The 22,177-nt window shown below is 43.9% G+C and overlaps 1 protein-coding gene and 1 long non-coding RNA gene across 51 annotated transcripts in view; one reads left to right on the top strand and one right to left on the bottom strand.

The window, feature by feature from the left end:
* Positions 1-22,177, top strand: part of GABPB2 (GA binding protein transcription factor subunit beta 2) — a 69,639-nt gene that overhangs the window by 20,327 nt on the left and 27,135 nt on the right. For 25 of the 50 annotated variants that reach the window (XR_013398486.1, XM_077947833.1, XM_028829168.2 and 22 more), the window contains 3 exons: positions 2,260-2,454; positions 6,344-6,494; positions 18,918-19,031. Coding sequence is in view for 48 of the 50 variants with exons in the window: in XM_077947833.1 (XP_077803959.1) it covers positions 2,260-2,454; positions 6,344-6,494; positions 18,918-19,031 (460 nt within the window). In the remaining 2 variants the exon portion in view is untranslated. The remainder of the gene's footprint in view (positions 1-2,259; positions 2,455-6,343; positions 6,495-18,917; positions 19,032-22,177) is intronic. The other 25 variants (XR_013398471.1, XM_077947926.1, XM_077947917.1 and 22 more) reach the window with 2 other exon arrangements.
* On the bottom strand, positions 533-21,516 carry LOC144331468 (uncharacterized). The gene is made up of 2 exons (XR_013398536.1): positions 21,465-21,516; positions 533-1,442 (listed from the first exon to the last, which is right to left on the bottom strand). It is a non-coding gene; the product is annotated as an uncharacterized LOC144331468 (long non-coding RNA).

Raw genomic sequence — 22,177 nt, 5'->3', positions numbered from 1 at the left:
CAACCTCTGCCTCCCGGGTTGAAGTGATTCTCCTGCCTCAGCCTCCCAAGTAGCTGGGATTACAGGCGCCTGCCACTATGCCCAGCCAATTTTTCTATTTTTAGTAGAGACAAGGTTTCACCGTGTTGCCCAGGCTGGTCTCAAACTCCTGACCTCCTGACGTGAGCCACCATGCCTATTTTCTAATTTATTAAAACAATTTTTTTTTTTTTTTTTTTGGAGATGAACTCTTGGCCAGGTGTGATGGCTCACTCCTGTAATCCCAGCACTTTAGGAGGCCAAGGCAGGCGGATCACCTGAGGTCAGGAGTTCGAGACCAGCCTGGCCAACATGGTGAAACCCCATCTCTACTAAAAATACAAAAATTAGCCAGGCGTGGTGGCAGGCGCCTGTAATCCCAGCTACTCAGGAGACTGAGGCAAGAGAATTGCTTGAACCCAGGAGGCGGAGGTTGCAGTGAGCCAAGATCACGCCATCGCACTCCAGCCTGGGGGACAAGAGCGAGACTTCGTCTCAAAAAAAACAAAAAAAAGAGATGAAGTCTCACACTATCGCCCAGGCTGGAGTGCAGTGGTGCAATCTTGGCTTATTGTAACCTCCGCCTCCTGGATTCAAGCGATTCTCCTACCTCAGCCTCCAAAGTAGCTGGGATTACAGGTGCCTGCCACCATGCTCAGATTTTTTTTTTGTATTTTTAGTAGAGACAGGGTTTCACTATGTTGGCCAGGCTGGTCTCAAACTCCTGACCTTGTGATCTGCCTGCCTCAGACTCCCAAAGTGCGGGAATTACAGGTGTGAGCCACCGTGTCTGGCCCTAAAACAATTTTTTAAATTTGATACAGGGTTTCACTCTTTTGCCCTGGCTGGAGAGCAGTGGCATGATCATAGCTCACTGTAGCTTTCAACACCTGGGTTCAAGCAATCCTACTGCCTCAGTCTTCAAAGTAGCTAGGAGGACTACAGGCATCCAGCACCACGCCCAGCTAATTTATTTTTGTTTTTATTTTTTGTAGAGAATAGGATCTCGTATTGCCCAGCCCAGGCTGGCTTTGAACTCCTGGCCTCAAACAATTCTCCTGCCTCAGCCTCCCAACACTGGGATTACAGGTGTGGGGTTACTGTGCTTAGCCAGTTTTTAAAATTTTTTTCTTTCTTTTTTTTTTTCTTTTTTTTCTGAGATGGAGTCTCGCTCTGTTGCCAGGCTGGAGTGCAGTGGCGCAATACCAGCTCACTGCAGCCTCTGCCTCCCAGGTGCAAGTGATTCTCCTGCCTCAGCCTCCCGAGTAGCTGGGACTACAGGCGTGCTCCACCGTGCCCAGCTAATTTTTGTATTTTTAGTAGAGATGGGGTTTCACCATGTTAGCCAGGATGGTCTCCATCCTTTGACCTTGTGATCTGCCCGCCTCACCCTCCCAAAGTGCTGGGATTATAGGCATGAGCCACTGCACTCGACCATTTTTTTAAAATCATATTAAAAAAAAAAAATTACAGATGAGGTCTCACTACGTTGACCAGGCTGGTCTCAGACTCCTGGCCTCAAGTGATCCTTCCATCCTCAGCCTTCCAAAGTGCTGAGATTATAGGCATGAGCCATTGCTCCCAGCCTAGTTTTCCAATTTATTATTATTATTATTATTGGTCTTTTTTTTTTTTTTTGGAGACAGGGGTCTCACTCTGTCACCCAGGCTGGAATGCGGTGGTATGATCTCAGCTCACTGCAGCCTCCACCGCCCAGGCTCAAGAGATCCACCCACCTCACCCTCCCCTTTAGCTGGGACTACAGGCACGTACTACCACTCCCGGCTAATGTTTTGAATTTTTTGTAGAGGCATGTTTTTTCACCATATTCCCCAAGCTCATCTTGAACTCCTGAGTTCCAGCTTTTCTAATTTTTTAAAGGCTAAACAGACTTACTGATTTTTCTTCTTTCCCTTTCTGAAGGTATTCTCTGCACTTATGCCTATTTATTCAGGCACTTGGCTCTCTATTAATAAATGCAACAAAAATCTGTTCCTTCCCTCTTTGTCTTCCATCTGTTTAATTTCCCAATGATGTCCTTAGAGGACCCACTCGTTGAAAGCATTATGTCTGTCAGCATTTAGGAGAATTTGAGAAATGTTTTTCCCTTTGATATTCCTTAAATGTGATCTAGATTTGAGTACATAATATCTATGGAAATCCTCTGTATTTGATGATGGGATGTTGCACCTGTGCTCATATAACCACTGTTTGTTGAAAAAAAATGCTTTTCTGTGACAGAATGGTGCAGATGTGAATGCCAAGGACATGCTGAAGATGACAGCTTTGCATTGGGCCACAGAGCGCCACCATCGAGATGTTGTAGAGTTACTTATCAAATATGGAGCTGATGTCCATGCTTTCAGCAAATTTGATAAATCTGCCTTTGACATAGCTCTGGAGAAAAACAATGCTGAGATTTTGGTCATCCTCCAGGTGTGGTTCTTTTCATACTCTCCAGAGTATACGTCAGTTGAAGTTAAGGATTTTTTTGTGGGAGTTGAATCAAAACTGAATTTTCCCTATCTTATTAAAATAGCATTTCTAATATGTCTCAATCTTGTGACTCAGTGTCACTATATATATAGCATATACATAACATAAATATATATTATATATGTTAATGCGATACTGCGCCCAGGTGTGTCCCATTAATTTCTGTTTCCCACCCCCCACTCCGAGATGGAGTCTCACTTTGTCGCCCAGGTTGGCGTGCAATGACACGATCTTGGCTCACTGCTCGGATTCAAGTGATTCTTCCTCCTCAGCCTCCCGGGTAGCTGGGATTACAGGTACCTGCCATCATGCCCAGCTAATTTTTGTATTTTTGTAGAGATGGGTTTCACCATGTTGGCCAGGCTGGTCTTGAACTCCTGACCTCAGATGATCCGCCTGCCTCGGCCTCCCAAAGTGCTGGGATTACAGGCATGAGCAACTGCGCCCGGCCTGCCCATTAATTTCTTAAGCCAGCACTGTATATCAGGGAACAATAGGACAGGGGATATAAAAATTAACAGGACATGGGCCAGGCGTGGTTGCTCATGCCTGTAATCCCAGCACTTTGGGAGGCCGAAGCAGATGGATCACCTGAGGTCAGGAGTTTGAGACCAGCCTGGCCAATATGGCGAAACCCTGTTTCTACTAAAAATGCAAAACAAATTAGCCGGGCATGGTGGTATGTGCCTGTAATCCCAGCTACTTGGGAGGCTGAAGCAGGAGAATCGCTTGAACCTGGGAGGCAGAGGTTGCAGTGAGCCAAGATCACGCCACTGCATTTGAGCCTGGGCAACAAGCAGGATTCCATCTCAAAAAAAATATTAATATGACATGAAGTGTTCAAAGCATGATAAAAGACAGGAAATAAAATATTATAATATTGCATGATAAATAGATATCTAGTAAGTGCTATGGGAGCACAAAGGAGGGAATAGTAGGTTTTGAACGGAATATTGAAGTAGGCAGAGAAGTGAGAAAACTATATTCTAGGCTAGAATAAGAGCAAATCAAAGACACAGAGGTGTGAAAGAACATGGAATGTTCAAGAAAAAGTAGTTGAGTGATGAGAGAATGGGCAAAGGAAGCAGAGTTTGGGAGTGGCAGATGCTAAGCTTGAAAGTTAGGCTGGATTCTGAATGTAGGGATGCTTTACAGCATGTGAAGGAGTTTGAACTGTTATGTGAGCGATGGATTTGGATAGAAGTTTTTAAATAGAGGACTGATATGATTAAATTTGTTTTGAAAAGATGATGTGACACACAGATGAGAGAGAGACACTTAATGCTAAATAACTATATGATGACTTTCATTAGGCCAGGCAAGGGCCAATGAGAAATTGAACCAAGGAAGTGCTACTATTTCACCATGTAGCAGTACTACTCTTCCCTCCTGTGTGCTCGCATAGCACTTACTAGATGTCTGTTTATCATGTAATATTATAATATTTTATTTCGTATCTCTAATTTTATCATGCTGTGAGCACTTCATGTCCTAGTGGAGGATAAAGGAAAACAGCAAATTCAAAAAGGAATTTAGGCCAGGCACGGTAGCTCACACCTGAAATCCTAGCACTTTGGGAGGCCGAGGCGGGTGAATCACCTGAGGTCAGGAGCTCAAGCCCAGTCTGGCCAACATGGTGAAACCTCATCTTTACTAAAAATACAAAAATTAGCTGGTTTGGTGGTAGGTGCCTGTAATCCCAGCTACTTGGGAGATGGAGGCAGGAGGTTGAACTTGGGAGGTGGAGGTTGTAGCGAGCTGAGATCGTGCCACTGTACTCAAGCCTGGGAGACAGAGTGAGACTCTCAAAAAAAACCAAGAAGGAATTTGACAATATCCAAAGAATGGATAACCTGTTTCAATTGAAGCTCTTAGTCAAGGGGATAATTATATATGAAAAATAGTCATTTCTGGCTGGGCACGGTGGCTCATACCTATAATCCTAACACTTTGGGAGGCTGAGGAGGGTGGATTGCCTGAGCTCAGGAGTTCAAGGCCAGCCTGGGCAACTCGATGAAACCCTGTCTCTACTAAAATACAAAAGAAATTAGCCGGGCATGGCAATGTGCGCCTGTAGTCCCAGCTACTTGGGAGGCTGAGGCAGGAACCGTGGAGGTGGAGGTTGCGGTGAGCCGAGATTGCACCACTGCACTCCAGCCTGGGCAACAGAGCAAGACTCCGTCTCAAAAAAAAAAAAAAAAAAAAAAAAAAAGGAAGAGAGAGAGAGAGAAAGCAAGCAAGCAAGCCATTTCTGCTGCATTTTCAGTATTTTTTTTTTCTAACTGACAGGTGGTCTATAGACTGGTTAGCCCCTTCAACTTTCAATTCTTTGTTTAGAGCCCTTTCATAACTGGACTTTTTAAAGTAGTGATTATGCTTGCAGAAAATTGCTTCTGAAAGTAATAAAATAAAGATAAGCTACTTTTCACCATAATTGAACAGATATCCCTGGAAGCAAAAGTACAGCATATGGAGCGAGACTTTAAAATCTGGCACTTATTTGCTTGTTATATATTCTCTTAGGAATTTCTTCAATGGCAGAATGGAACAAGTAGTTGGATAAAACTCTAGAGAATATTGTTCTCTGTAGATACTCTGCAGGGATCTCTTGCTAGCACACTGACTTGTAGATAATTAATCACAAAATATTAGTGCTGGAAATTACTTTTTATTTTTTATTTTTATTTTTATTTTTTTATTTTTGAGATGGAGTCTCACTCTGTTGCCCAGGCTGGAGTGCAGTGACGTGAGTTTTAGCCAGGATGATCTTGATCTCCCGACCTTGTGATCCACCCGCTTCGGCCTCCCAAAGTGCTGGGATTACAGGCGTGAGCCACCACGCCCGGCTGGAAATTACTTTTTAGACTATTCAGATCAACTCCCTCATTTTTCTTTTTTCTTTTTTTGAGACAGAGTCTCACTCTGTCACCCAGGCTGGAGTATAATGACGCTATTTTGGCTCACTGCAATCTCTGCCTCCTGGGTTCAAGCAATTCTCCTGCCTTAGGCTCCCGAGTAGCTGGGATTACAAGCACCCACCACCACGCCCAGCTGATACTTTTGTAGTAGAGACAGGGGTTTCACCATGTTGGCCAGGCTGGTCTCAAACTCCCGACCTCAAGTGATCCACCCGCCTCAGCCTTGCAAAGTGGTGGGATTACAGGCATGAGCCACTGCACCTGGCCTGACTCCCTCATTTTTCAAATGAAAAAAACAAGATTCATAGAGGTTAAATGAATTGTCTAGAAGTTTTTGCAAATAATACACCTTTGCTTTCCTGAAGTAGAAACAAGCTTTGGAAAGCAACCTAACAACTCTGTTGGCCTGGTCTGAAAAAAAAAAGGTAGTCTTAATGAGAACTCTGATCTCCGGTGGGACATTGTATATGGGAACTAGTTATGATTGTTAGAGCATTGGGGTGGGAGTGGAATATGCTGTTCAGTAACTGTGTAACTAAAGCTAATAAGTGTTCTTGGGCTGGGCATGGTGGCTCATGCCTGTAATCCTACCATTTTAGGAGGCCAAGGCGGGCGATTTGCCTGAGCCCAGGAGTTCTAGACCAGCTTGGGCAACGTGGCAAAACCCCGTATCTACTAAAAATACAGAAAATTAGCTGGGCGTAGTGGCACATGCCTGTAATCTCAGCTGCTTGGGAGGCTGAGGCATGAGAATTTCCTGAACCCGGGAAGCGGAGGTTGCAGTGAGCCGAGATCATGCCACTGCACTCCAGCCTGGGCAACAGAGCGAGACTGTCTCAAAAAAAAAAAAGAAAGAAAGAAAGGAAAAGCTAATAAGTGTTCTGATTGAAATATCCTGCCTTGTTTGGTAGGAAGCAATGCAGAATCAGGTGAATGTTAATCCAGAGAGAGCCAACCCTGTGACTGACCCTGTGACTATGGCTGCTCCATTCATCTTCACATCGGGAGAGGTTGTTAAACTCACAAGCCTTGTTTCTTCAGCCAACACCAAAACAACCTCAGGTAATGTTCTGATAACATGAAATTTATTTTATACTCAAAAATGAACAGAACCCTAGATTTTCCAAGAGATGAATGGATACCCTTTCTAATACTCCATAATTAAAATATTGCCAAAGCAGAAGATTGTAATAGATTTTAAAGCTAAGGTACTTATTCTTTCTGGGGAAGGGAAAATCATACATAGGGGTTACAAAGGAATACTTATTATGTTAAAAGTAGAATATTCTGGCTTGGGCACAGTGGCTCATATCTGTAATCCCAATGCTTTGGGAGGCCAAGGTGGGAAGATTGCTTGAGGCTACCCTGGTCTAGGCAACATAGAGAGACCCCATCCTCTACTAAAAATACATTAGGTGGGCATGATGATTCATACCTGTAGTCCCAGCTACTCAGGAGGCTGACATGGGAGGATCTCGTGAGCTCAGGAGTTGGACTTACTGTGAGTTATGATTGTGCCACTGCACTCCGGCCTGGGAGACACAGCAAGACCCTGTCTCTAAAAAAAAGGAAAATATTCTACAGATTAATCTATTGAAGGGTTATGCCTAGACCAAAAATGAAAATATGAAGGTGCCTTGACATGATATTGATAAGGGAAATAAACATTAATAGTTTAAAGCAGGCCGGGCGCGGTGGCTCAAGCCTGTAATCCCAGCACTTTGGGAGGCCGAGACGGGCGGATCACGAGGTCGGGAGATCGAGACCATCCTGGCTAACACGGTGAAACCCCGTCTCTACTAAAAAAATACAAAAAACTAGCCAGGCGAGGTGGCGGGCGCCTGTAGTCCCAGCTACTCGGGAGGCTGAGGCAGCAGAATGGCGTGAACCCGGTAGGCGGAGCTTGCAGTGAGCTGAGATCCGGCCACTGCACTCCAGCCTGGGTGACAGAGCGAGACTCCGTCTCAAAAAAAAAAAAAAAAAAAAAGTTTAAAGCAGTAACAAAGCAGAATAAACATAAGTGGCTTTTGGAGTACTGATATAAAAGAGGTAAATGTGATTATCTGAATAAAGTATAAGAGTCTGGATTTGTTCTTGAGTGCATATATAAAAAGAAAATAGCAGAGAAAACTACTTGGTGTTGATCTTTTGAAACCTGTATGTTTTTAACTTGGCGTGGTGCCTCTTGCCTGTAGTCCCAGCACTTTGGGAGGCCAAGGCGGGTGGATCACCTGAGGTCAGAAGTTTAAGACCATCCTGGTCAACATGATGGAAGCCCATCTCTACTAAATATACAAAAATTAGCTGGATGTGGTGGCGAGTGCCTGTAATCCCAGCTACTTGGGAGGCTGAGGCAGGAGAATCGCTTGAACCTGGGGAGGAGGAGGTTGCGGTGAGCCAAGATGGTGCCATTGCGCTCCAGCCTGGGCAACGAGAGTGAAACTTCATCTCAAAAAAAAAAAAAAAAAAAAAAAAAAAAAGAAACCTGTATGTTTTCAACAAAACCATCTATCTAAATAAGAATGAACGAGTTTATTTTCAGCATCTCCTTTTTTTTTTTTCTCCAAGTTGGAGTCTAGCTCTGTTTCCTAGGCTGGAGTGCAGTGGCATAATCTTGGCTCACTTCAACCTCTGCCTCTCGGGTTCAAGTGATTCTCCTGCCTCAGCCTCCTGAGTAGCTGGCCCTACAGGCGCGTGCCACCACGCCCGGCTAATTTTTGTATTTTTACTAGAGACGGGGTTTCACCGTGTTAGCCAGGATAGTCTCGATCTCCTGACCTCGTGATCTACCCACCTCAGCCTCCCAAAGTGCTGGGATTACAGGCATGAGCCACCACCCCTGGTCTTTCAGTCAGCATCTCCTTTACAGATATTTGTTTTACAATGAAATAACTTGTGTCCTCATTTAAATAAATTTTCCAATTGACTATTGGTTTCTTTTTCTGTTTCTTTTATTTGAAATAACAGTATCCTTAGTTAAGTTTCTATAATGTCAAAGGAAAGATCTTGACTAAGCTATTGATATTGAGAGGTAGTGTGGTAAAAGAGAAGAAACAATATGTGATATACGGGGAAGTTTGGAATCAGAATTGTGCTGAAATAATTATTGGTTGACTAGCTGCTTGACCCTAGGAAAACTTCATACTTTTCTGTGCCTTGTTTACTTATCAGTAAAATTGGGATATAATAATACCTACTTTATGAGGTTGTTGTGAGAGTTTAAGAATTTGTATTTGAAGGTCCATTTTATACTAGGGTTTCAATAATAGCTATTAAATGAAAACATAATTTCTTAGCAAAGTTTGACCCCAACATGCCCACCAGGGGGCAATAGTGATCTTCATTGTATAGGCTATCAACAGTTATTTAAAATAATTTTGCATTCAGCTGGATGATACAAAAACTTTACATTAAATTTATATATACATGTAATCAGAACATTCACGATCTTTTGGATTCATATTGGTTCAGTCACACTGATTAAAACAACTTTTTTTTTTTTTTTTTTTTTTTTTTGAGACGGAGTCTCGCTCTGTCGCCCAGGCTGGAGTGCAGTGGCGCGATCTCGGCTCACTGCAAGCTCCGCCTCCCGGGTTCACGCCATTCTGCTGCCTCAGCCTCCCGAGTAGCTGGGACTACAGGCGCCCACAACCGTGCCCGGCTAATTTTTTGTATTTTTAGTAGAGACGGGGTTTCACCGTGGTCTCCATCTCCTGACCTTGTGATCCGCCCGCCTCGGCCTCCCAAAGTGCTGGGATTACAGGCGTGAGCCACCGCGCCCGGCCAACTTTTTTTTTTTTTTTGAGATGCAGTCTCACTCTGTTGCCCAGGCTGGAGTGCAGTAGCCCAATCTCGGCTCACTACAACCTCCGCCTCCTGGGTTCAGGCGATTCTCCTGCCTTAGCCTCCCGAGTAGCTGGGACTACAGGCGCCTACCACCACACCCAGCTAATTTTTATATTTGTAGTAGAGACGAGATTTCACCATATTGGCCAGGCTGGTCTCAAACTCCTGACCTTGTGAACCACCCGCCTCAGCCACCCAAAGTGCTGGGATTACAGGCGTGAACCACTGCACCCAGTTGAGTTGGTCTTTAGTCTAACTACTGAAATTCTCCAGACCCAGATCTGGAATGATAAGCAAAGCATATTTTGGATAGAGATTCTTTGCTTGTTTCCCGTGTGCCAATATCATGTTTGTCATGTAGCTTTTGGCAGACCTACTCGACTTTCTTTCCTCTTTATGTGGATAACTGCAAATTGAAATTCCTAAACTATCATATAATAGAGCTGACTGCCCCAATATCATCTTATAAAGCAGTCTACCTAGCTATCCCTCTTTAGCTGATTAGTCTATCCAATGCTTAATTGGTGCAGATAAAGGAAAGGAGAACATTTGTAAGACAAATTCAGGTCTTATAAGTGTTAGTCAACTGCTTTAAAGGATATTCTTTTCTGAAGTGGCAAGTGGGCTTCTTGTTTCCCATCATCCAATAATACTTTTAATAATTGAAGGAGCTTTCATTCTAGTGTATAGAATGCAGGCTGCCCCAAATAAAAATAAATTTTAAAGCCTTAGACTTTTTTTAAGATTTTGTTTTTTAGATTTAGATTTTTAAAAAGATTTTTTTGTTTTTGTTTGAGACAGAGTCTCACTCTGTCACCCGGACTGGAGTGCAGTGGCTCAGCCTCGGCTCACTGCAACCTCCAACCTCCACTTGCAGGGTTCAAGCGATTCTCGTGCCTCAGCCTCCTGAGTAGCTGGGATTACAGGCCCATGCCCAGCTTTTTTTTTTTTTTTTCTTTCTTTCTGAGATGGAGTCTTGCTGTTGCTCCCAGCTACTCGGGAAGCTGAGGCAGGCGAATTGCTTGAACCCGGGAGGCGGAGGTCGCAGTGAGCCAAGATTGTGCCATTGCACAATGGAGTGCAATGGCCTGATCTCTGCTCACTGCAACCACCGCCTCCTGGGTTCAAACGATTCGCCTGCCTCTACCTCCCAAAGTGCTGGGATTACAGGTGTGAGCCACCACACCCGGCGTTAAAAAATCTTAATTGCTTCCTTCTCCTCAACATAAAACCCAATATTAAATGAAGTAAAATGTGCATGGATGCTGTTGATTTTGGAAAGAAAAAGGCCTATCAGTGAAACGCTTGTTACTTATTCAGAAGTTTATATAAGTAAACTCTTTAGATCAGGATTTAGGAGGGTTGTGCTGGCCAGGCTGGTCTTGAACTCCTGACATCAAGCGATCCACCCCACCTTGGCGTCCCAAAGTACTGGGATTACAAGCATGTGCCACCACACCCGACCTATTTATATTTAATTTGTAATGCATCTCATGATTGTGCAGAAACAGGAAATTCATCTTTATACCTTTATCCTGATTAATGTTTAAATTACTCTGCCTTCCCAAATCCCTGCAGTTTGGTGGTGGCACTGATGATGACTGATATCCTTAGTCATAAATAGAAATTTTTGGTTTTTTTGAGACAGAGTCTCACTCTGTCCCCCAGGCTGCAGCGCACTGGCATGATCTTGGCTCACTGTAACTTCTACCTCCCAGACTCAAGTGATCCTCCTGCCTCAGCCTCCCAAGTAGCTGGGACTATAGGCTTGTACCACCATGCCTCGCTAAGAGACGGTTTCGTCATGTTGCGCAGGCTTGTCTTGAATTCCTGGACTCAAGCAATTGTTCTGCCTTGGCTTCCCAAAGTGCTAGGATCACAGGCATGACCCATCATGCCTGGCCACGAATGGAAAATTTGAAAACAAACTGCAATCCAGATTTTGCTATCAAAAATACCTACTAAAGGCTGGGCGCGGCGGCTCACGGCTGTAATCCTAGCACTCTAGGAGGCCTAGGTGGGCGGATTGCCTGAGCTCAGGAGTTCGAGACCAGCCTGGGCAACATGGTGAAACCCTATCTCTACTAAGAATACAAAAATTAGCCAGGCATGATGGGGCGTGCCACCTACTAAATACCTACTAAAATGATAATCCTATGATACTTTCAGTTAATTCTTTATATAAATATATAAAATACATAAATATGTAATACGTACGTATATCTCTATATAAATCTTTTTTTAAAAATCCTTTAAAAAAATCAGCTGAAGTTGGGATCACCTGAAGTCAGGAGTTCAAGACCAGCCTACTAACATGGAGAAACCCCATCTCCACTAAAAAATACAGAATTAGCAGGGTGTGGTGGCACATCCTATAATCCCAGCTACTCAGGAGGCTGAGGCAGGAGAATCGCTTGAACCCAGGAGATGGGGGTTGCAGTGAGCCAAGATCATGCCATCACACTCCAGCCTGGGCAACAAGAGCAAAACTCCATCTCAAAAAAAAAAAAAAAAAAGTCCAGGTGCACTGGCTCACACCTGTAATCCCAGCACTTTGGGAGGCTGAGGCAGGCAGATCGCAAGGTCAAAAGATCGAGACCATCCTGGCCAACATGATGAAACCCTGTTTCAATACAAAAATTAGCTGGGCGTGGTGGCATGCGCCTGTAGACCCACCTACTTGGGACTACTGAGGCAGGAGAATTGCTTGAACCAGGAGACGGAGGTTGCAGTGAGCTGAGATATGCCACTGTGCTCCAGCCTGATGACAGAGCGAGACTCTGCCTCAAAAAAAAAAAAAAAAAGAAAGAAAAAAAAGATTTTTGAACAATGAAGTACTTTATTTTCCTATAATTCACTAGAGTAAGTCTAAGGAAACAATTTGCACTATTGGTTTTCAGTTTCAACTGTATATGTCAGAATACTCTACCTGATTTTTTTTTTTTTTTTTCAATTGAGACGGAGTCTTGCTCTGTCATTCAGGATGGAGTGCAGTGGTGTGATCTCAGCTTACTGCAACTGCGGCTGCCCAGGTTCAAACAATTCTTGTGCGTTAGCCTCCCGAGTACCTGGGACTACAGGCACATGCCACCATGCCTGGGTAATTTTTTTGAATTTTTATTAGAGATGGAGTTTCACCATGTTGCCCAGGCCTGTCTCAAACCCCTAACCTCAGGTGATCCACCAACCTTGGCCTCCCAAAGTGCTGGGATTACAGGCGTGAGCCACTGCGCCCAGCCCTAAACCTGATTTTTCATAAGTGTTCTTTCTTAATTTTGCTATTGAGGTGTAACTGGGTGAGTTGTTCTGTTTGAGTAAAAGGAAGAGCACCCTTAGATTGGAATCATCATGTGCTAAAGAAGATATAATGCGGCTGGGCCTGGTGGCTCACACCTGCAGTCGCAGTCCCAGTACTTTGGGTGGCCGAGGCGGGTGGATCACCTGAGGTCAGAAGTTCAAGAGCAGCCTGGCTAACATGGAGAAACCCCATCTCTACTAAAAATACAAAAATTAGCCGGGCGTGCTGGCAGGCACCTGTAATCCCCACTACTCAGGAGGCTGAGGCAGGAGAATCGCTTGATCCCCAGAGGCAGAGATTGCAGTAAGCCAAGATTGAGCCACTGCACTCCAGCCTAGGTGACAGAGCAAGACTCTGTCTCAAAAAAAAAAAAAAAAAAAAAGAAGATATAATGCTTTTCTCATGAAGCAGTTCTACCTAGGTATTTACCAATTTACCATTAGCTGGGTGGCCTATCTGATGCTTGGCCTACTTGAACTTTTAATTATAAGAGCTTTGTAATTTTTTTTTTCTGTGATAAAATAAAAGCAGCCTTTTCTAAAAAAAAAAAATTTTTTTTTAATTGTGGCGGCTGTGATGGCTCACGTGGTGGATCACCTGAGGTCAGAAGTTCAAGACCAGCCTGACCAATGTGGAGAAACCCTGTCTCTACTAAAAATACAAAATTAGCCAGGTGTGGTGGCTCATGCCTGTAATCCCACCTACTAAGGGAGGCTGAGGCAGGAGAATTGCTTGAACCTGGGAGGTGGAGGTTGCGGTGAGCCGAGATTGCATCATTGCACTCCAGCCTGGGTAACAAGAGTAAACTCCATCTCAAAAACAAACAAACAAAAATTGCTTGTCCTTTGTTTCATTTTAGAGGAGGATTTGTGAGGTCTTTTTTGTTGTTGTTGTTGTTGTTGTTGAGATGGAGTCTTGCTCTGTTGCCCAGGCTGGAGTGCAGTGGCGCCATCTTGGCTCACTGTAAGCTCCACCTCCCGGGTTCACACCATTCTCCTGCCTCAGCCTCCGGAGTAGCTGCGACTACAGGCACCTGCCACCACTCCCAGCTCATTTTTTGTATTTTTTTTTTTTTTTTGAGACGGAGTCTCGCTCTGTCACCCAGGCTGGAGTGCTGTGGCCGGATCTCAGCTCACTGCAAGCTCCGCCTCCCGGGTTCACGCCATTCTCCTGCCTCAGCCTCCTGAGTAGCTGGGACTACAGGCGCCCGCCACCTCACCCGGCTAGTTTTTTGTATTTTTTAGTAGAGACAGGGTTTCACCGTGTTAGCCAGGATGGTCTCGATCTCCTGACCTCGTGATCCGCCCGTCTCGGCCTCCCAAAGTGCTGGGATTACAGGCTTGAGCCACCGCGCCCGGCCCATTTTTTGTATTTTTAGTAGAGACGAGGTTTCACCATGTTAGCCAGGCTGGTCTCGAACTCCTGACCTCGTGATCTGCCCACCTTGGCCTCCCAAAGTGCTGGGATTACAGGCGTGAGCCACCGCGCCTGGCCTGTGAGTTCTTATATCAGTATTTGGTATGAAAAGTTGAGTGATGAGAAAAGCATGAACTACGAAGGAAAATTTGGGAATAGGCTAAGAAGGAAAATTTGAGAATAGGCTGTAGTATAGAGTCATTTGATACACATAGGGTACTTCTGGAGGTCAAGCATGGTATACTATTCAGACCATTTGGTTCCCTGGGTATTTTATGAGAGCATTAGGATAAAATTGTTCCACTGAGTATGTGTAGAGGGAAAGAAAAAAAAATAACATTGGGATATCCTCACTACCTCCATCCCCATCCCCACTCCCATAGTAATCATCCTAAAGCTTTAATTAAAATAGTTTCTGGGCCGGGCGTGGTGGCTCACGTCTGTCATCCCAGCACTTTGGGAAGCTGAGGTGGGCAGATCATGAGGTCAGGAATTCAAGACCAGCCTGGCCAAGATGGTGAAACTCAGTCTCTACCAAAAATACAAAAATTAACCAGGTGTGGTGGCACACACTTGTAGTCCCCAGCTACTGGGGAGGCTGAGGCAGTGAACTGCTTGAACCCGGGAGGCGAAGTTTGCAGTGAGCCAAGATCACGCCATTGCACTTCAGCCTGGGTGATAGAGCGACACTTAAATAATAAAAATAACAAAAGAAAATAACAAAACAAAATAAAACAAAAATCTTAAAATAACAAAAGAAAATGGTTTCTAAGCCCAGCACGGTGACTCACTCCTGTAATCCCAACACTTTGGGAGGCTGAGGCAGGTGGATCACTTAAGGTCAGGAGTTCGAGATCAGCCCGGCCAGTGTGACGCAACCCTGTCTCTATTGAAAATACAAAAAAATTAGCTGAGCATGGTGGCAGGAGCCTGTAATCCCAGTTACTCAGGAGGTTGAGGCAGGAGAATCGCTTGAATCTGAGAGGCGGAAGTTGCAGTGAGCTGAGATCGCGCTACTGCACTCCGGCCTGGGTGACAGAGTGAGACTATCTTGAAAAAAAAAAATGGTTTACAGCTTGAAGATGAATTACTTACTATGCAAGTAATTTATCTTTTTAAGGAAAATCTGCTGAAGTTTAAATGTATAAACCAGTTAGATTACCAAATCACATCAGAAAGGATCCTCTGCTCTGTGGAAGGATTTTCTTTAAAGAATGTTAAATAAGAAGACTTGGCCACAGGGCAGGGAACATCCCACACTGGGGCCTGTCGTGGGTTTGGGGGAGGGAGGAGGGATGGCATTAAGAGAAATACCTATTGTAAATGATGAGTTAATGGGTGCAGCACACCCACATGGCACATGTATATCTATGTAACAAAACTGCACATTGTGCACATGTACCCTAGAACTTAAACTATAATAAAAAGAAAAAGAAAAAAAAAACAACAATGTTAAATAGGAATTTCCTTAAGTATTTTGCAGATAACTAATTTCTTTTTTTCTTTTAATTCAAAAAATAACAATAATAGAGATGAGGTGTTGCTGTGTTGCCCAGGCTGGTCTCAAAGTACTGGGCTCAAGCAATTCTCCTACCTCGGTCTCCCAAAGTGCGGGGACTACAGTTGTGAGCCACCCTGCCTGGCCTGATAACTGACTTTTTGGGTTTTTTTTGTTTGTTTGTTTTTTAGACAGAGTCTCACTCTGTCACCCAAGCTGGAGTGCAGTAGCACAATCTCAGCTCACTGCAACCTCTGTCTCATGGGTTCAAACGCTTCTCCGCCTCAGCCTCCTGAGTAGCTGGGACTACAGGTGTGCGCCACCACACCCAGCTATTTTTTTTGCATTTGGTAGTAGAGACAGGGTTTAACCATGTTGACCAGGCTGGTCTCAAAGACCTCAGGTGATCTGCCCGCCTCGGCCTCCCAAAGTGCTGGGATTACAGGCGTGAGCCACTGCAGCTGGCCCTGACTTCTTGAAAGAAGAAAAACTGGAAAGAATATTTAAGCATAGGTAATGGGAAAACGTAAAAATTAAGAGTAGGCTGGGCATGGTGGCTCATGCCTATAATCCCAGCACTTTGGGAGGCTGAGGCAGGCAGATAGCTTGAACTCACGAGTTCGAGAGCAGCCTGGGCAGCATGGTGAAAGCTGGTCTGTACAAAAAATACAAAAAAAAAAAAAAAAAAAAAATTAGCCAGGCATGGTGATGCACGACTGTAGTCCCAGCTACTTGGAGGCTGAGGTGGGAGGACAGCTTGGGCCTGAGAGGCAGAGGTTGCAGTGAGCCAAGATTGTATCACTGCACTCCAGCCTAGGCAATAATGCCAGACTTTGTCTTGGAAAAAAAAAAAAAATTAAGAGTACTTTTAAAAAGAAAATATAGCCGGGCGCGGTGGCTCAAGCCTGTAATCCCAGCACTTTGGGAGGCCGAGACTGGTGGATCTCGAGGTCAGGAGATCAAGACCATCCTGGCTAACACGGTGAAACCCCGTCTCTACTAAAAAATACAAAAAACTAGCCAGGCGAAGTGGCGAGTGCCTGTAGTCCCAGCTACTCGGGAGGCTGAGGCAGGAGAATGGCGTGAACCCGAGAGGAGGAGCTTGCAGTGAGCTGAGATCCGGCCACTGCACTCCAGCCTGGGTGACAGAGCAAGACTCCATCTCAAAAAAAAAAAAAAAAAAAAAAAAGAAAATATATTGCTTGGTGTGCTGGCTCACGCCTGTAATCCCAGCACTTTGGGAGACCGAGGGGGGCAGATCACTTGAGGTCAGGAGTTCCAGACCAGCCTGGCTAACATGGTGAAACCCCGTCTTACTAAAAATACAAAAATTAGCTGGGCATGGTGGCACGCATCTGTAGTCCCAGCTACTTGGGAGGCTGAGGCAGGAGAATGGCTTGAACCCAGGAGGCAGAAGGTGCAGTGAGCTGAGATCGCGCCATTGCACTCTAGTCTGGGCAACAAGAACAAAACTCCGTCTCAAAAAAAAAAAAAAAAAGAATACAGCAATAGCCAATAGAGGGTGCAGCCACTTCTTCTATACTAACAAAGCTTAATGTCATGCCAGCTGACAAGAAATGTTTATAGGGTCCAGCCCCAGCATCACCAGGCAGGACAAAGAAGGGTAGATTTGGAACTGAGAGGCAATACATTTGTAACTGGCACAATACGTATCTCTGAAATTATAGGGAAAGAAATAGGGAAATATAATTCATTTTATAATACTGTTAAGTAATACTTTTTTTCCCCAACAAGGAAATATCCACAGTTAGAGTAATACTTTTGGTTCATAAAGTTAGGCATGTCTGTTGCCAGATCTAGTGCGCTTCCCTCTTACAACTTAGCTATGAGAATAGCACACAGATGTAAGAGAAGGTTATGAACAAAGTCTTTCTGAAAGTACATCTTGGCCAGACACAGTGGCTCATACCTGTAATCCCAGCACTTTGGGAGGCTGAGGCAGGCAGATCACCTGAAGTCAGGAGTTCAAGACCAGCAACATGGTGAGATCCTGTCTCTACTAAAAGTACAAAAATTAGCTGGGCGTGGTGGTGCACACCTGTAATCCCAGCTACTCAGGAGGCTGAGATAGGAGAAGTGCTTGAATCCAGGAGTCGGAGGTGGCAATGAGCAGAGACTGTGCCACTGCACTCCAGCCTGAGAGACAGAGCGAGACTCCATCTCAAAAAATAAATAAATAAAAAATAAAAGTATATCTTGACATAACTAAAGTATTTTTAGCATTTAGTGTTTTTAGCATTAATCTATTGTACTACCCTTTGACATTCAATATATGAAACTTTATATTTATTTATTTATTTATTTATTTATTTATTTATTTATTTATTTCAAGCTGAAGTGCAGTGGTGTGATCTCGGCTCACTGCAATCTCCCCCTCCCAAGTTCAAGTGATTCTCTTGCCTCAGCCTCCCAAGTAGCTGGGATTACGGGTGCACACCACCACGCCCAGCTAATTTTTGTAGTTTTAGTAGAGACAGGGTTTCACCTTGTTGGCCAGGCTGGTCTCAAACTCCTGACCTCAAGTGATCCACCCGTTTCGGTCTCCCACAGTGCTATGATTACAGGCGTGAGCCGCCACGTCTGGCCATGAAACTAAGTTTTTAACTATTCTTGTACTGGAGGTGAATCCTATTCTTCACATCTCTCTAGCTGATGAAAAGAGGTAGTATGATTGGGTAAAGCCCAGAAGGGGACTATTCCCTTATCACTGCTGAGCTTGGGGTGAGGTATGCATTTTACACTTCCTGCCTGCTGCCAAGGAGAGCTCTGCCCAGCCAGCTTAGGAAGTGGGTAGCACTCTTGGTCTGTTAGCTACTTATGCTCAGCACTGGCAGTGCCAAGAGAATGATTAAATGAAGGGAATGTAGTGGCCCTGTACCAAGTATACGATTTTTTTTTTTTTTTTTTTTTTGGAGAAGGAGTCTCACTGTGTCGCCCAGGCTGGAGTGCAGTGGTGCAATCTCAGCTCACTGCAAGCTCCGCCTCCCAGGTTCATGCCATTCTCCTGCCTCAGCCTCCCGAGTGGCTGGGACTGCAGGCGCCCACCACCACGCCCAGCTAATTTTTTGTATTTTTAGTAGAGATGGAGTTTCACTGTGTTAGCCAGGATGGTCTCGATCTCCTGACCTCGTGATCCACCTGCCTCGGCCTCCCAAAGTGCTAGGATTACAGGCGTGAAGCATGCCCAGCCCTGCAAGTATACTAATTTAATCCACTTTAAAGGAAAATCTTTTTAAACCTTAAAAGAATTTTAACGCTGATATAATTGACTTATATCAGTTTGAGTTAGAGAACAAGATGGAGGACATTAGAGTGAAGAGCTGAGGTTTTGATTTAATAAGCTGTTTTTAATTTGCCTCAAGTTTTCCTATACATTAGACTTCATTTGTCTTTCTTACTGAAATAGGTGACCCCCATACCTCAACAGTACAGTTTTCAAATTCTACCACCTCAGTGCTGGCTACCCTTGCAGCTCTTGCTGAGGCATCTGTCTCCTTCTCCAACTCACATAGAGCCACAGGTAGGTAAGGGATATGCTGCTAGGTGAATCACCACTTTTTCTTTTGTTTTTAAGTCTCCAGCAGATTTAATTTGCATGAAATATTATTAAAGAATTGCATTTAATTAGAGGCAGCTAAGGAAAAGGGATGTAGCATCATTGAACATCAGAAAGAAAAATTGCCAGGTGATATAATCAGACAGCTGAATAATATGAGAGAATGACTAAATTACTCCTTTGTGTTTTTACAGTTTGAAGTTTGTTTTCCCTGACTCTAGTTACTTCACATTGAAATGTCTATTCTCATATTAGCAGATTTTTTTGGAGATACTCTATGTTATGTTTTGACTGATGCTATCATAGAATGATTCAAAATAGCAGCCCAGATATCTTATATTAAAGTATCAAAATACATGAGACTGGTACCTTTTTCATTGTCATATCCTTTGCACTTCATGGCTTGCTTTTATTTTCATTGGAGATGTTATTTTGGCATTTCCAAAGGAATTGGGCAAATATAGGGTATGTATTGCCTTTCTGATATTTAAAACAAAATAGTTTTCAAGTCATTTAGCCAGAGCTAGTAGTCTGTCAGGGGAAGACTTAAGGCTTCGTATAGGTAGGGGCATATAGTCACAGGTAGGGCTCAGTAGACATTTAGAAATCTTTCTAGAACCCTCTGGCCATCTGCTCCATCATATATGAAAGCAGAATGTTCTGATTTCTTTCTGCCATGACATTTGGGTGGTAAGAACATTCTTCCAATTCCAATCCTATTTTTCTGAATGGGTATAATCATAAAGATCTCTACTCAGATTTATATGAGGGAACAACATAGCAAAGGGAAAAGCAATGTATTAAACTTGTCCTTGCTATTCTTTTGGTTTGCTCTTTGATCTTGGATAAATCACTTCTCCAGGTTCTAGTTTTCTCATCTTTGGCATGATACTTGGATTAGGTTATCTATCCAGGACCTTTCAACTTTAATATTTAACTGTTCTTTGTTTCTAAGAGGTGGGAATCCTTTGTTTCCATTGAACTACCTAGATGTGTTTCATATGGATGGTTGATACCCCACTTATTACTGCAAAGTTCTATCTGTGACTCACTCTTTCTTTTCTTTTCCTTCCTTCTTTCCTTCCTTCCTTCCTTCCTTCCTTCCTTCCTTCCTTCCTTCCTTCCTTCCTTCCTTCTTCTTTCTTCCTTTTCTTTTCTTTTCTTTTCTCTTCTTTCTTTTCTTTCTTTGACTGAGTCTCATTCTGTCACCCAGGCTGGGGTGCAGTGGCATGATCTCGGCTTACTGCAATCTCTGCCTCCAGGGTTCAAGCAATTCTCCTGCCTCAGCCTCCCAAGTAGCTGGGATTACAGGCGCTCATGACCACGCTCAGCTAATTTGTGTATTTTTTGTAGAGATGGGGTTTTGCCATGTTGGCCAGGCTGGTCTCAAACTACTGACCTCGGTGATCTGCCCACCTCGGCCTCCCAAAATGCTGGGATTACAGGTGTGAGCCACCGCCCCTGGCCCTGTGACGCTTTAGATAGAGAAATTCCATAGTGGTAGGAATTATTTCCTCTAATAGTGCTTAGTTTATTGGGATATTGACTAATCAAACTGAAAATCTCGATTCAGCATAATACACGTAACACTCATAGAATGGTACCTGGCACATAAGTGTTGGCTATTTTATATATATATATATATATATATATATATATATATGTGTGTGTGTTTGGGGTTTCTTTTGATAGAGACAGGATCTTATTCTGTTATTCTGTCACCCAGGCTAGAGTGCAGTGGCACAATCAGAGTTCACTGCAGCTTGAACTTCTAGGTTCAAGTGATCCTCCCATGTCAGCCTCCTGAGTGGTGCATGCCACCACGCTCAGTTAATTTTTCAAATTTGGCGGGAGGTGGTCTCACTGCTCAGGCTGGTCTTCAACTCCCGGCCTCAAGCAATCCTCCTGCCTTGGCCTCCCAAAATGCTGGGATTATGGGCATGAGCCACCATACCCAGCCAGCTATTATTCTTGGTATCAGATGAGAAAAGCCACCTAACATTTTTGTCTGTCAGACTTCAATATTTTGACTACTTCACGTATTATTCTGTTAATTCACTATTAAATATCCCATTTACTCTGATTTATGGTTATTTTAGACTTTTTTTTTTTTTTTTGAGATGGAATCTTGCTCTTGTCACCCAGGCTGGAGTGCAATGGCACTATCTCAGTATCTCGGCTCACTGCAACCTCCACCTCCCAGGTTCAAGCAATTCTCCTGCCTCAGCCTCCCAAGTAACTGGGATTACAGGTGCCTACCACCATGCCCAGCTAATTTTTGTATTTTTAGTAGAGATAGGGTTTCACCATGTTGGCCAGGCTGGTCTCGAACCCCTGACCTCAGGTGATCTGCCCACCTCGGCCTCCCAAAGTGCTGGGATTACAGGCATGAGTCACCATGCCCAGCCATTTTAGACTTTCAAGATACTTCCTGAAAAAAAAAAAAAAAGGGTTCCAATATCAAATATGTTGGGGAAACAGCATATCTGGGTTTTTTTGTTTGTTTTTTGAGACAGAGTCTCGCTCTGTTGCCCAGGCTGGAGTGCAGTGGCTCCATCTCGGCTCACTGCAACCTCTGCCTCCCAGGATCAAGAGATTCTCGTGCCTCAGCCTCCAAAGTAGGTGGGACTACAGGTGCATGCCACCATACCTGACTAATTTTTGACTAATTTTTGTACTTTTAGTAGAGACAGGGTTTTGCCATGTTGGCCAGGCTTGTCTCTTAACTCCTGGCCTCAAGTGATTCGCCCATCTTGGCCTCCCAAAGTGCTGGGATTATAGGCATGAGCCACCATGCCCAACCGAAACAGAGTATCTTATACCCTGTTGGAGAATCACACCCTGCTGGAGAATCACAATGTTTATTAGCCTATTGAAGTCTCTGATACTCCTACAAAACAAAAAATTTTAAGCATATTTAAACCAGAATTTTGAAAACGTGTTTATACATAGAACCCATCTTTAGTGAAAGTTATTAATACCTCAATGAACACATTTTATAAAATACTGTTATAATGCATTCTCTATTTTCTTTTCTCCTCTGACTTAGCATGCATTGTTCACAAAACCTTTTGCAAACTGTTGAATCTCACTTTTTTTTTTTTTTTTTG

The sequence above is a fragment of the Macaca mulatta genome, chromosome 1, assembly GCF_049350105.2.
Source record: "Macaca mulatta isolate MMU2019108-1 chromosome 1, T2T-MMU8v2.0, whole genome shotgun sequence".
Taxonomy (NCBI): domain Eukaryota; kingdom Metazoa; phylum Chordata; class Mammalia; order Primates; family Cercopithecidae; genus Macaca; species Macaca mulatta.
This window is presented reverse-complemented; position numbering and strand designations above follow the sequence as displayed.